The sequence below is a fragment of the Quercus robur genome, chromosome 4 (genome assembly GCF_932294415.1).
Source record: "Quercus robur chromosome 4, dhQueRobu3.1, whole genome shotgun sequence".
Lineage (NCBI taxonomy): Eukaryota > Viridiplantae > Streptophyta > Magnoliopsida > Fagales > Fagaceae > Quercus > Quercus robur.
In genome coordinates this window covers 4,013,101-4,029,469 of record NC_065537.1, presented here as the reverse complement: position 1 = coordinate 4,029,469, position 16,369 = coordinate 4,013,101, and the positions used below count along the sequence as shown (strand labels likewise).

The following is a 16,369-nucleotide window of genomic DNA, read 5'->3' as shown; positions in this document are numbered from 1 at the left end:
CCAATAATCACATCATAGACTGTGTTTCAACTTTTTGTTACAACTTACAACATGTGCTTTTATGCAAAAAATATTTACTAATTTAGCTTGCAATTGCAGGGAATCATTGTTTTTGCTTCAGTAATGGCAACTCTTGGGTTACAAATTCTGCTTGAGTCTGTTCGGCAATTAATTGCACAGGTATGCAACTTTTATCTCACGTGTCCTGATCTAAGTTAAGGATGCAGAAGACAGCAATGAGCATGGCTAGACTAGGACATATTTTAATCAAAGTTGGCTTTGAGAAGAGATTGAAATTAGCTCCCTTCTTGATGTCTTGTCAGAACTCTTGAGGTCAAGTGTGACCTTGTTTCTTGGTACTTCATGAAAAGGATGACATAGGTCTTGAGCGACTACCTAAATGTATGAGATCCTTGTTAGATCACATTCTGAGTTGGTGGATGCAACATTTGAACATGACCATTCTAAAATTTCATTTTCTGTAGTCATTTACTGTATCAGTTTGCCCTTTAATATTAATTTTCAATTCCTGTGCTGATTACAGACCCAGCCTGAAAAGGATCCTGAGAAGGAGAAATGGATGATTGGGATAATGGTCTCTGTAACCATAGTGAAGTTTCTGCTCGTGGTCTATTGTCAAAGATTTAAAAATGAAATTATTAGAGCCTTTGGTCGAGATCATTGTTTCGATGTTATTACTAATTCAATTGGTTTGGGAGCAGCTGTCCTGGCCATTCGATATTATTGGTGGATTGATCCCACTGGAGCTGTTATAGTGAGTTCATATGCATCTCTTCCAACCCCCCTCCCCTCCTTATTTTACTATACTTTTGATAATTGGGTTCATTTTTTGTTTTTATTCATCCAAAAATAGTAATGATAATTGGATTCAGCTACTTTTCAAGTTATTAGTTTCCTTTCTTTTCCTAAAATTATCAAAATCACTAGCAGCCATGTTTGGCATGACAAAATATTGGCATTCACTCTATATCTCTCGTTTTTTACAGTGAATTGCCCACTATTTGTGGCTTGAGGATAGAACTTTCATTCGCTCCTTTGAGTTAAAACCTTAAAGGTATCCTTTTTTATAATGATTTGTTGAACCTGTGATGCAGATAGCATTATATACAATAAATACATGGACGAAGACAGTCATTGAGAATGTCTGGTCACTAATTGGAAGGACAGCACCACCTGAATTTTTGGCAAAGCTAACTTATCTAATATGGAACCACCATGAAGATATCAAGCACATTGACACAGTAAGAGCGTACACTTTTGGTTCAAATTATTTTGTGGAGGTTGACATAGTTTTGCCACAAGACATGCTTTTGAACAAAGCTCATAATATTGGTGAGTCACTGCAAGTGAAACTTGAGCAACTCCCAGAAATTGAGCGAGCTTTTGTTCATATAGATTTTGAGTATACTCATAGGCCAGAACACAAGATTGTGATTTAATGAAAATGATGATGATGACAGTAGTAATGATCAGAGCTCAGCCTTTCCAGAGCACAAGGGTATTTGAATGAGTTGCTGATTTAGTTAATATGTGATGCAATTTTATTGTGATGCCAGATTATATAATTTACCATCTGATGGCTTAATGCCACTAATCATGAGGTACCCCTCTTATTATTTAGCAGATGGATTAGACAGTTGATCTTGTACTAGTCCTTGATATGCAACCATTTTCTTTTAATGCAAGATGGTAATAATTTGGATAATATGATTCACCCTTCAGGACAAACTTCATTCTAGTCATGCTAATGCACCAAGCCTTCATTTTATTGTTCCTGTCAATTACTTGATGGAAGCAATAACTTTATTTGAGGTATTTTCTTAATTTCTTTAGTATGGTGTCACTATTGATTCTCCTCTTGTGGCTACCAAAAGTGTTTGTTCTGCCATATGACTTGAAATGAATAGATTAGACAACCAATCTTCAGTTATCTTGAATCTTCTTCCAATTTATCAGTCTAGCAACAGCCATTTAGGCTGCCAGATTGCTGCTGCTCAATCCTTCTGGGGTTCAAAAGTTCAAGATATTAGCTCTTATGTTTGTCAAAATTGTTAATCCATTGTCCTACTTCATACCAACAATTTAGTAAAACCATAATGCAGATACTTCACATACAATTGAGTATTTGGGGAAATGCAGTGATGAAGCATGTACAGCTTATGGTACTCTCACATGCACACGGGGTACATTGAGCAAAGAAATGAGAAAAAGAAAATAAGGGTTTTAATTTGGCCTGAAGTATATGAAGCATTTTATGATTTTGTAGTAGGTATTCATGTTAACAGTGAAACAGAATTTGAGCAGGACAGAGGTCATCTATTTGGACCCTAGCTTTTTGCTAAACGTACCTTTAGATAAAAGCTAAATGTTAAATAAAGTAAGATAATTGATTGCTGTAAGTATGGTAGAAAAAAACGAAGGAGAGTGATACCTATAATAATCAAAAAGTACTTTTCATTTTTAGAAAAACCATAACGTGAGACCTATTAGATTAAAGGGTAAAATGCAAAACTGACCCTCTAAGTTTTTTCAGATTTCATTTCAGTATTTTAACTTTGCTTTTGTTCATTTCAGTTTTCTAACTTTAAAGTTTATTCAATTAAAACTTTTCCATAAACTTTTGTTATATGTTGTGATTAATTTTTCAATTTTATAAATTTTTCTTCAAATTTTTTAAATTAAAAAATTCAATTAATGATTGAAAAATATTTTCCAGATTTTTTTTTTCAAAAAATTTTAACCAAAGTTAACAGAAAAGCCTTAATTGAATAAATCTGAAACTTAGAGGGTTGAAATGAACGAAAATAAAGTTAGAGGACTGAAATGAAATTTATTAAAGAGTCAGTTTTGCATTTTATCCTAGATTAAATAAATATATAAATTCATCATCTCCTAAAAGCATTAGCATTTACAACCCCCAAATTGCTATTTTAGCAATTGAGACACTAAAAAAGTTCTTTAACCCGGTATTTATATCTAAAACATTTTAGTATCCGTGAATAGTAAGTACTTATATTTACAACCTACGGTTTATGAGTTTGTAAACATAAAATAATATAATTTATTCACCTTCTCTCTCTCTCTCTGCACTTCTTCGTCCTTTCTTCTCCTTCAGTCCCTCTCAATCTTTGAGTCTCTCTTCTCTCTTAGCTTTCCCTCATGATTTTGGGTAGGATCTCTAAATCTCTCTTCTCTCTTAGTTCTCCCTCGCAATTTTAGGTAGGGATTTGGGTTGGTGGTACAAATTAGAGTTTGGGTCGGTGGCTGTGGTTGGAGTTTGAGTTGGCCATTTGGGTCTGTGTTTGGGTGGTGTTTGGGTTAAATTTTGGGTGGTGTTTGGGTAAGATTTAGGTGGTGTTTAGGTCTTCGTTTGGATTGGCGTTTGGGTGGCAATTAGGATGACGTTTGGGTCGGTGGGTGTTTCAATGGTAGCGATAGGTTGTTTCGATGCTTGCCAGTTTTGGTGGTGGGTTTTGGTGATGGTTGTTTTGGTGGTGGTTGGGTTTCACTAGTGGGTCATTTTGGTGATTTTATTTTAGTATTGAACATAATAAAATAATATAAACAATACAATAAAATAATATATCTACTACATTAAACAACTACCATCACCTCCAACACAATAAAATAATATAACTTTTAATAAAATATTTCTTTTTTACCATCTTAGCTACCATGTATAGCCATCTTTGGCTATACACTGAAGCTCAACAGCCAAATTTTTTAGGTTTTCCTTCACAATGGCAATATGCTTTTCAGCATTGGTAATACTAAAAATAGCAATATATTTTTTTTAGCACCACCAATACTAATCCTAATACAATAAAATTTTAGGAGGAAGATGACAAAAAATCTTACATTCTTATCCTCAAATGCTGACAGTACATGAACGACATTCTTATCTTCAAGTTTGGTGTCTGAATTGTTTTCCCTAGAAAGTGCCACAGTAAGGAAGGTAGGAGGAAGTTTCTCCGCACAGTACAAGTGGATAAAGCATTAAAGTTCCTGGGTGTATATATATATATATATATATAGATATATTTGTCACTCCTTTAACTTTTAAGTCCTAATTGCGCGCATTGTGGATATGAATATCAGCAGCACAAGCTACTTTCTGAAGGTTGGTGGTTACGTATAGGAGGGGTTAGGATGTGTTTCGGTTTCATATTTTACTTTTAAGTGGCCATGCGAAAGCAACCACATGCATATTGAATTATTGCATATGTCTTTTAGGATTTTTAATACATGAATTATCCATTTTCTTTTAATTTTTTAGTCAAAGTTTCATTTACCATTCACTTGAAAATATTTTTAGTACTTAATAACAACTCTTAAATTACAACTAATGTGAAGTATGATATTTTGGTTAATACTCATTAAATGGCCAGATTGTAAAATTTATAAAATTATGAACATATACACCTAAACTTCAAAGTTTAACTCAAAAACAATAAAAAATTTGGGGTTTATAATTTAGTTGTCCTTATGTTATATTATCTATACACAAATTTCGGGAAGAAGAATAGATTATTCCATCAAGAATTTGAGCTTTTTTTTTTTTTTTTTTTTTTTTCTTTTTTACTCTAATAAATTTTTCCCGCTCTTTTTTTAATTATTAAAACTATTACTTCTTTTTTCTTTTTTCTTCAACTTTTTATATATATAGGTTTTGAACTAGTAGGAAAGATTTTCTTTTCCTTTTTCAATTGAAGTTTGTCATAAAAAATAATAGTCTATTACTCTTTTAGTTATGGTACAAAGAAAAAAATAATTACGTAAATAAAATTCATAAGAAGGAAAGTTTTTATTTATTTATTTATTTTTTATAATGAAGATTATGATGGATAAAAGGGAAAAATTCCTTTTTTTATTTTATTTTATTTTTTATAATAAGGATTATCGACAAAACTTCATTGGTAAGTTTCAATGTTCATGCATGTGCCGACTCTTATTTTATTTTATTTTTTGATAGATGTGCCGAGTATGAGCATTCACGTTTTAACTAAAAAAAGAGTATGAGCATCCACGTTGAAATCTCATGAAGCTTCGTCTTTTTTTATTTTTATTCTTTTTTTTTTTTTTTTTGAGAAAAACACGAAGCTTCGTCTTTCCATTTCAAACGTATCCGGCCGGAACTGTATGGAATATTGTCACATATCATATAACTTCCATAACTAACAAACGGACATGCAAAATATCTTTTTTGCATGATTTTGTGGGATTAAATAATACTCTATATATTTACATGGGATTGGGTTAAATTAGTAAATTTGAAAATATTACCATATTAAAAAACAAATTGGGTGCAAAGGGAGTTTTATTTATTTATAATTTTATATATAGATCATAAGTTTACACACCAAGTAGGTAAGAGTGACTAATTCCATTACATCCCATAATAGTGCTTTAATATGGTAGAAACTTCATTTTGCAACTCTTATTTAATCTTGTTTGTATCTCATGTGCAATGTGCATATCATCATCACACCGCATCACAGGTATTTCAAATTATAACTCAAATATCATAGTCAAATCAAATCTAATTCAATATTTCAAATAACTAAATAATAATATTTATTTCAAATTTAGTTTTATATTTGAGATACCATTTTGTGAGTCACTTCTTTCATCGGCAACAGAGAAATAATTGTGAGCCATCTCTCTCTCTCTCTTCCTCTGCCCCTCTCTCTTTATTTTGTGTTAATCAGAGTTAGGCCATATTTTTTTAATGATTTCTCACAATTTTTTAAATTATTTTAGTTTCTTAATTATGGAGACTAGCTTGGGTTGCATAATGTGTAAGGGATTTGGGTGATGGAGTTGATAAAATTCTATATGGAGAGTTTTACATTTTATTTGTGTTTATGTATGGAGTTCGTAAATTATGTGTTGAGCTTTGCATTTTGGTAAATTTAATTAGTAAGATAAGAATCATATAATACTAAACACAAATCTTCAAGAGTGTTTCTCTTACAATATGCAAATATTTTGTTACAAGTAATTACAAATGTTATTGTGAAACAATCGGTATATTAGATTGGAATTATAAAAGTTAGTATCATATTGGAACTATAAAATTATATAATTATACTTTTTATTTTAGTTATATCTCCCCAAATAAATTACATATTCTATAATTTCTTGACCTAATTTCATGATCAAAATCGTGAAAGTTTTACGTCTTTGTTTATGATTTAAAGTCAAATTTATGAACATATATTATCTTGAATAATATTTAAAAATTTCTTTAGAAGAAAGTCAAATGAATATAAAAAATTGAATCAGATGAAATTATCCATTATCTTATCTATTATCAAGACTTGGAACAATCTTTTGGTCTTTTGATTATTTATTATTATTTTATGTTTTTATATAGCAAAGTTTACATAGTACACATTTTGTATACCTTAGATAATTCAATGTGTAATTAATATTTTCTTAAAACAAACAAAAACTCAAAAAGTTCCTACAATTTAATTAACAAACATAAAATCACAAAGATTTATATAATTGATCTTTCATATAATTATTTTTATCAAATAAAATTAATATTTTATAAGTCTATGATTAAAACTGTGCAACTCATGGGTTTTTAACAAGTAAATAATATTCATAGAAATTAAATATTAAAATATCACTTTAAACAACCATAAATTAATAGAATTTAAATTCAACCAAATTAGACTACTATGGTTAGATATAAATTTAAAATCACTTTGGCACCTCTTACCTAAATAGAAATTGAACTAAAGAAGAAAAATCATAAATCATAAGATAAATAATAGAAATTAGATTAAAAAAGCAATGAAAAAGAAGAAGAAGAAGAAGATAGTATCTCTTGATATTTAGTTAACTTTAAATAAGAAAACTCTTTGCTAAGAAAGAGGGAGAAGCTAATAAAAATGTGATTAGGTGATGAGGAGAGACTTGTGGATGACTACAAAGTGGAAGGGGGTTGTAATACTTTTAAGAAAGTGAAAACCTTAAGTACATTACCTTAAGTGTAATACATTAGGTTATTCAATTAAATTCAAACTAACATGACCAATAAAATACAAACAATGTTTTTTTTTTAGGAACAATTAAATTAAATTTAGATTAGTCTAATTGGGGAATCTAATGTGTTACATCTTAGTTTTATAATTTATAGACTAAAAAGTTACGACTAAAAAATAGTAAAAGTGGGATAAAAGTGTAAAAGTTGGTAAAGAATATGAGATATTATCTCCAAAAAAACAGCCTGATCCGCCAATTTTTAACCTTTTATCATATTGTGTTTTTATACATATCTCATTATTATTATTATTATTATTATTATTATTATTATTATTATTATTATTATTCACTATAAAATATATTATGTTTCACAGTATAAATTGAAAAATTAAAAATTTTAAAGAATTAAAAAAAAAATTTCAAATACATTGAGGTGTGTTTAATATAGAAAATGCATATTATGTTATTGAATAGTAATAGTATAGTTACAATGTCTGTATGGAATACTCAATTAAAATCGTGTTTTAAATACATGATTTCAATTATAATTGTAAAATTGTGAAACGATTTCACAATTTATATATATCTAAAAGGTAAAGAGTACCATTTATTGTTGCTATGCTCCAGTTGAGTTCCATCATCCACCTATTTCCAATATTTTTCTCTCACCTCTTTAACTATTCTTCTATTTTTTAATTTCTCACCTTACAATTACACTTCCTACAACTTTTTCTCATCACTTTTACCTTTTTATCTCCCCTCTACTTTATACATTAACATTACCATTCTTCCACCTCTTCATCTTCCTTTTATTTTTACTCTTCTTCTTCCATTTTTTTACTATAAAATTTTGTTGTTCTCTCTTCCGTTCAATCCATATTTGGCACCAAAAAAATGTGAATATTCTCTCTCTCTCTCTTACTATAAAAAATTATTATTCTCTCTTGCATATCTATTTTAGGTTGGCTAATATTTGTGTTGAACACTACTTTAGATAGATGTGATGGATGCAATTTGATTGTACTTTAATTTTTAATATTTTTTTCTTTTCTTTATTTATTTATTTTAATTTTATTGATAGATGTTATCCTACGGCATTACATAGTATTTAATGATATAATGTTATTCTACTATGTAGCATGGCTTGGATAATTTTCTTGTTTACAATTGTGGTGGGCCTTTTTGTACTTCTAAGCTGGACTGTGTCCTGCTGCGTTGTGGCCCAATAGTTCTGGGGTAGAAGAGTCGGGACTGCCTTGATTGAAACTCACCTTAAGTCAACTTGTGCGCAAGCTAGGACCCTTTTACTAAGATCTTGGTCACGTGCCCACGGCAGAAGATGCTGTCTCAAAAATGTTATAGCAAGAGGGCATAATATAATAAAATAAGAAGAATATATTTGCTGCTAACCAAAGACAATAATTAAACCACTTTCTTAGTAAGGGAAAACACAGCGATATGAGTATGGAAGAAATAGGTTAGTGACAATAATAAAAGAAAAGAAGGAATAATGTCAATGCTTGATCAATTAATAAAAAGAAAAAGGGGTTTTAGTTTGCTGTGCTTGGTTTCTTAGCAGATTTAAGTCTAGAAAGGGAACTACTCTCCAATGTGGGCAATCTCATAGGGAAATCCTGCCATGGAAATTGCCTACTTTGAAAGAATGGGCTTAAATGGCTTATCCTCAAATCCTTTAATCTTGCTAGAGGGGTAGGCTATTGAGAGGGAGAGAAGAGAGTAGCCTATTGGTGCATGCCCTGTCACACTCTTGCTTCCTCACTTCCCTTTTTATCCAATTTGTTTTTCTCCATTTCCTTTCTTATTCCTATATTCCCTCTCTTCTTCTTTATTTTTCTTTCTTGTTATTTTCCTTACTTGTTTTTCCTTACTCTCTGCTTGCTTCTCGTTATTCTTGTTGTTTTTCACTGTACACAGCTAAGACCTTTTTATATTGCCTGCCATGAAGAGTTTTACTGTTTGACCCCTCAACTGCCTAGTGTGGGTGCCCTTCCCAGACGGTACTGGTCTGTTAACTGCTCAGCCATCACCACTACCTTATGCTGGCCGCGCCACGTTCTATACCCAAACAAAAGAGTTTTGTTTTGTTTTCTTACTTTTTGTAGCATCCCATTCGGATAAAGGTTGGGTATTCTCTCTTACTAACTCTTATGGCATGCACCTAGTGATTTCAGCTCATTTTTCCCTCTTTTGGGTGGTATGTCAATCCTAGAATAGACTTCCCCTTTCTCCCCACCACCAAACCATACCCTCTCTTACCTCTGGCTCATGGCTCACCATGCTTGTATAGGCTGGGTACAAGTGGGTGGTGCCTGAGCCTTGTTCGTGCTCCACTCTCATGTGAGTCCATGGTTTGTCTGCCGTTCATGTGTTTGCTATTGCCTATGAGTTTGTTTGGTCTTACTGTGCGTTTTTGCTGCTTATTTTTAACCTTTTGTGGTGTGGGTGAGTCTGGGTCTTTATCCTTTGCATTTCATTTCCTTTCTAGGCTGGGTCTTGCTTGGGCAAGGGCCCTTTCTTCTTCAATTCGACCCTTGTTTCTCTTCATTGCTGGTTTATGGGCCGACTAGTATTCCCGCCATGCCACTCGATTGTTTCTGCCATGTTACCACTTGACTTGTACTTGCTGAGCCTCCTTTGGGCCTGTCATGTACTTTTCGTTTGTTCAATTCATGTTACCCCAGTATTTCTACTGGGTTAATCCTCATGCCATCTTGGGCTCCCTTAACCCATATCATTCTTTTGGGCATTCTCGACTCACTTCATTCCTTTGGACATCCTTGACCCATTCCATTCTTACATTCCCATGGGCTTTTGCTATATCTTTTGGGCTTCCCTGACCCAATTACCATATCCTTTACTTTCAGGGGTTTGTTGGCCTTTACATCAACCCCATTTACTAATTCCTTTCTTTGGGCTCCTCCGACTCATTTTGCTTGTTTTTCATTTCTTATAATTCTCATAGGCTTACTACTTCCTTTTCTAGGCTCCCTTAGGCCCGTTTGCTTTCTTTGGGGCCTTTTTTATTATTTTATAGGCCTGTGGACCATTATTTCTGCCACTCGGGCTTAATGGTTTTTTTTCTCAGTTTGCTAATTCTTCTTTCTTCACTCTTTATTATATTGTTGGACTTTTTCTTGCCATTGGCCCTTTTCTTCTTTCTTTGCTAAAATGGGCCTCAACAACAACCATACATTTTCTTTTGAGTATTTTTTTACTAATCTTCTTTTATATAAATTTACTATTTTTCTCACATTCTCTCCCAAAAAAGGTGAATATTCTCTCTCTCTCTTATTTATTCTTTTCTACAACTATATTTTAGATTGATGTATTTTTGTATTTTTTGTATCTACACATTGGGTTAATACATTTTTGTGGTGTGTTTTTTGAGTTCCTCATCACATGTACTCTCTCTCTCTCTCCATCTTATTGTTTTGGTTTGAGTTAATTCTTAGATATTTTGGAAGTGATAATTTGAGTTTATATTAAAATACAATCTACATGACTATGTGTTTGAATGTATCTATCAATTATTTGAGTAATATCCAAGTAGATTGTATTTATCAATTATTTGAGTAATATCAACTGTAAATTTATGATGAATTTTAATTACCATTATAATCTCTTTAAGGGAATGAAAAATTTTAAAGAATAAATTGGAAAATACTTTTATAAATAATTCAATTTTTAAGGAGAATAAATTATCTTCAATAAATTTTAAAGACTAAATTATATATTATACCACATATGAATTATGGTAGACAGTAGTAGGGAGATGAAAAGGTAAAAGTGAGAGAGAAAGGTTGAAGGAAGTGTAACAATAAGTTGAGAAACTAATAATAATAAGAGTTAAAAATAAGAAAAATATGATATTTTGATTGTTAAATAAAGGAGTTCTTAATTTACCTTATATGAATAAATGTTAGAAAAATATAGAAAAAGAAAAAAGAAAAAACATAATGACATGACTTCTGATGTAACTCAACTAGAGCGCAGCAACAATAATGCTAAAATTAAGTAATAAAAAGGGATAGAAAATAAAAATTAATTGAAAAATATAATCTAATTATCTTAAGAAGAAAATTATAATTAAGAATAAGAAGATTATATGATTATACAAAAATTAATATGATGTTTACAATTGTTAAAATTCTATGTGAGTAATTATATATAAAAAAAAGGTTAACAATTGTTATCAAATTAGTCAATCATATAATTTCTTAATTTAAAATATTATACATTAGAATATTATAGGAAAAATATGAATTGACGAAATCATTTCTCCCTGATGTGATTCCATGTTAGTATATTGGATTTTTGTAGAAATTACCACAATGTGTGCTACTGGAATGTTTGTTTGGCTGTTTGCACTTGAAGGAGCAAAGCTTCCCATCACTGATTGAAGTTATTAGGATTAGAGAAATGGTATTTTTTTGTCCCGCAAGTTCCGTAGGGTGTTGCTTTTGTTTCTGCAGTTTTAGTAAAAGCTAGAACTTTCATAGATATTTGTTAATGAGAATTGGTACAATATTGCACTCTATTCCGGTCTAGTTTATTGTCACATTATTTGTTCCCTATTTTTCTGCAAAAGAAGTGATGTTAACTAGCCTTGTTTTGCCATAGGAAGTAAAGTTTTCATACAATTATGCATATATAGGTTGATTACTGATACAAGGGTTTATTTGTTGCTTCACTTTTTTAAACTGTGGTTTGATCGGTTCTGTCTTGATGTCCTAACATCATGTGATGGTTTTGAATGTTGTTGCTATTGTCTTATTAAAATCAAATATTATGTGCTAGTTTTGAATGTAATGTTAATGCCATTTAGTAATTCTTTTATATATATATAAAACATGCACCTATTATTAATTGAGATATGTTATTCTTGTAGGGTCCTATTACTTGGTTGATTCGGGGCATCCCATTGGTGCATCGTTTCTTCCACCACACAAGGCCACCCGATATCATGCTTAGGAATTCAGGAGGAGCCATAGGCAACCGGCATTAGGGAAAGAGTTGTTTAACTATAGACGCTCTTTATTGCACATGGTAATTGAGAGGAGCTTTGGAGTCCTTAAGGCTCGCTTTCCCATTTTGAGTTGTATGGCAAACTATAAGGAATCTCGGCAATGTTTGGTTGTTTCTGCTTGTTGTGCATTACACAATTTTATACGTATCAATAATCGTAAAGATGAAATGTTTAACTCATGGGAGAACCTTGACATTAATAAAGATGATGTAAAAGCTGGGAACAATGGGAATTCTCTTGAGTCAAGTACAAGTGCTGAAAGGAGGCATGTGAGGGAGATGTCTGATGCGGTGAAGAGGGCAATGGGTGAGTTTAGGGATGATGTGACTGCTCGCATGCGGGAGGAGTACGCACGACGACAGGGTTGATGGTGGGCACGTATATAGATTCACCGTTTTTTGTTGGGACTTGTTGTATAGAGTTATTACCTCCGCCTATGACTTTTTGTGGTGACTTTTGTATAAAGTTAGGTACTATGACTAGAAGTCCCTTAGATACGTGATGCATTCTTTTAGATATTATGATGCATCTTTTTGTAAATTTACATTAACTATGAACAGTGGTTACATGTTTTGGCTTAATGTCAATAACCCATTGACATTTCTGATGTAATTCCTTTTAGCAACGTAAAAATAGGTGTATCTAATACCTATTGGTAATGTAAGTACAGGTAAACATGCTTACATGCAATTGTATGTACTTCCTTTTCACAATATTTTGGAAAAATTGGATTTCAAGAATCTCAACTATAAGCTACAGGATCAATGAATATCATGTTAATTTTTTTATAAATAAATTTATTTATATTCAAGGACACAAAAGATGACACAAAATAATTTATATTTAAATTTGTGCATGAGTGCATCTAAGATGAATGGATAATGCACATAATAAAATAATTTGAATCCTTCCCATCCCCTAAGCTTCTACTAGTCCCACTAAATAATTTCTCTTAATCTTCCTGCCTTACAGGCAGGGATGTTGCCAATGTTCTTCCCTGACTCACATCAGTTAAAGTGAAAAACTGAAATTTGCTACCGCTTATATCAACTACCATCTATTCTCAATTATCCAATCAAAAGCACTAAAACTACAGCTAAATGCATCCAAAATACAAAAGAAGGTAGGCAATAGAGAATCAATACCAGAATATATATATAAATCAATGGATAAAAGCATTGTGAGACTTCCATGGCATGGGGTAAAATAATTGAGCATAGGAAAAACTTGGAAGGAAGATTTATAAAAGTACAATGTCATACATACCATAAATGTTTATACTTACAATACAAAAATTGGTACATGAAGTTGTACCATTACAATACAATTGATCTCCAATTTTCACAATACAATTCTAGCTTATTATGCACATAACCAACTCATCCAGGCAAATACATTTGCCTGCTTCTAACATCCTTAAACCTAGTAGACAAAATAAGCAGTACTCCAAACATCACCCATGATATTACTAGAGCTATCTTGACTTCTTCGCTTTCTCTTCGGAAATCTTGCACGTAACCTTGGCTCTTTCAGCCTTTCGTTTTGCAGCTTCTCCCATTGCACGTGCTTGCTTCAACTCTTCATTAGCAAGTTCCACCTCGTGCTCCAATCTTTGGAATTTTGCTAACACAATAGGTGCTGTTGCTGCGCCACGAGTGCAAGTGTTGGTATCCAACCATTTGAAGAACTTACATGCACGGTCATCACCCTGTACAATCAAATAAAGCAATTAAATAGCGTTTCAACAAATTGGTGACTTAATGCACATAATCAATGTTTTACTAATTTTGGATGTGGTACTTACTGGTGACTAGTAGCGACAGCCATAAAACCTCCTACCAAAAGTATGAAGTTTCAGGGATGTCCTAAGGGTGCAATGGTCTAGGTCACAAAGATGCCCACTGGTACTGGAGTAATAATTACTTGTTTCCGACATTGGTAAGAACCTGCCTCTATATCAATCACGAATACAAGAATACTTGAAACATTCTATACAAGCATGAGTAAAGCAATCCAAATCCACAGTAATAGGTTCCCCAAGTAATTTATGTAAATCAAAAGAGAATGGGAGTTTGGGCTTAAGGAAGACAAAATATGTTAATAAAGACAATGTATATCCAAAAGACAATGTATATCCACTCCTAACTTGATTCAACCTAAGATACCAATACACTCTCCACTCTTTTTCTTATGAATCCAAAAGACAATGTACATCCAAAATCACCACTCCATCCTCCTCCTCACCTCTCAAAATTCATTTGGACCAAAAAAGAAAGCTTGTTAAAGGATACATTGATCTCATTATATGCCAAATCAAATTTAACTCTTACAAGCTATTACTGAAATGAAATGCATATCACAGAACAATGCATAGACATTTGACAGAAGATCCATCCAACTCACATTGCATATAACAGAACAATGCAATGCCCACTGCCATAATTTTGGGTAGTATAACATGTAATAAAAATGCATTTTCAGTTGTTTGGATTACACTATTTTTTTTTTTTTGGGTAGAAATTTGGATTACACTATCACACCTTATGATATATACCTTGTTTGGTGAACTATTACTTTCCTTCTCACTCCTTTTCTCCACAAGAATTTTTATTACATGTTATTACATGCATTTTTATTACATGTTATACTACCCAAAATTTGATAGAAGATCCATAAAAAAAAAAAAAAATTATAGCAATCTAAGATTTCAAAAACTAGCGAACATAATATAGAATTAATGTCAAAATATTATGTAACACTGAGTATGAATATTTGGATGATATCAGTAATCAAGAACCATGAGCGCATACAGAATTAAGCCTTACAAATGATGCATTTTGAATGGTACATATTATGCATCGTAAGTAGGTAACCATTCACAATTCTCTCAGAACTTGAAAGGAAATCAATATTTATAAATTTTTTGAACCAAAAGAGCAACCAGTCCACAAATAGAGTGCACGTTCAAAGTTTGAGACATTAAACAAACATATGGGGATTGTCACTCTTAGTATGTCTAAAAAATGTCACCTTTCAGGAGAATAACAAAGAACCCTCTTTTGTTCTAATAGTAAATCAAAGATCCCAACTCATTTTCCCTTGAAAAAATGAATTGAAAAAAATGGGTGACTGTCAAATTGCAAAATATGCACAAGATGATTGTAAATCAGATCATTACCATAATAAAAGTTTCAAATCACAATCGCCACAAAGAAATGCACAAAAAACTCACGATAACAATATTACCAGCTAAGAAAATAACAAGTAAAAGAGCAAACATACACCAAAGGGTGCCTAAAAGCTGGGTTGCTCCTCACGGCTAATTTGGAAGATGAAACTTTGGCATTGAAATCATTGCTCCTGTCTTTACACAAAAACAATCTCTCAAAAATTGACAAAAGCAAGAGACGAAAAAACGGATCGAAACAGAGCAGGGGAGACAGAGAGAAGGAGCGAAGAGCGTTAGAGAAAATACCTGTTTTGATGTCGGCGTGCGTTGATGTGGGAGGCGAGAGGCAAGAGGTAGAACACGGTGACTCTTTCAGTCTGGAGAAGTAAAGAAGAAGAAGTGGGAGAAGTAAAGCAGAACTGAGGAAAAAAAGAAGTGGGTTTTTCATTAATAACGAGTCGCGGGTAGCAACAGATGCACCATGGGTAGTGTCAGTGGTGGGGCCCACGGGTTTGGGGAAAGTGGTAGAAATAGGTAACTGAGAACTGAGTCCAAACGTTATTTTGCAAATTTTGAGTGAAAATGGGTTTTGAGAATTGAGTTTTGAGTTTTGGGTTTGAGTGATAAGAACTAAAAATAGAGAACTGAGAATGAGTTAGCTCTAAACCAAACGGGGTCTTAATTTTTCTATAAAAAATAGAAAGAGTTGCAATCATCATAAGCCATCTTTTGGACCGTAGGGCAGAAAAACTTGGGTTTGAGAAAATTTGTTTAAAACTAAAAGAATAATTTTCAAATTGTAAATATTTTTTAATGATACAAAAAAATGTTATAAATAAATTTTATTAAAAAATGAATATTTTTGCTAATAACTTATGTTTTGAATTCCTAAAAAATATTGTACTATTTTTTAATAGTTAATTTTATTTAAAAAGATAATTAGATGAATTAACAATTATTGATTTTCCTTTTATGCAATGTAACATCTCATGAGATCAGCGGTTTGTGAAGACAATTTTATTTATTTGAATTTAAGATCTTTCAACAATTATGAAAATTTCAAGCTGGAGTAGTACAATATACTACTAATTTCACAACTCGAACCATTCTCTCTTAGCTCCCAAGCACCTCAGATT

The 16,369-nt window shown here is 32.0% G+C and overlaps 1 protein-coding gene across 5 annotated transcripts in view; it reads left to right on the top strand.

Annotated features, from left to right (window-relative positions):
- LOC126720384 (metal tolerance protein 10-like) overlaps positions 1–16,369 on the top strand; it is an 82,097-nt gene that overhangs the window by 41,391 nt on the left and 24,337 nt on the right. The window contains exons 4-6 of one of the 5 annotated variants that reach the window (XM_050422812.1): positions 100–180; positions 545–775; positions 1,116–1,752. The exons of 3 other annotated variants lie outside the window; for them this stretch is intronic. In XM_050422812.1, coding sequence (XP_050278769.1) covers positions 100–180; positions 545–775; positions 1,116–1,460 — 657 coding nt within the window. In that variant the 3' untranslated portion in view covers positions 1,461–1,752. Of the gene's footprint in view, positions 1–99; positions 181–544; positions 776–1,115; positions 1,753–16,369 lie in introns of those variants that run through there. One more of the 5 variants, XM_050422808.1, reaches the window with a different exon arrangement.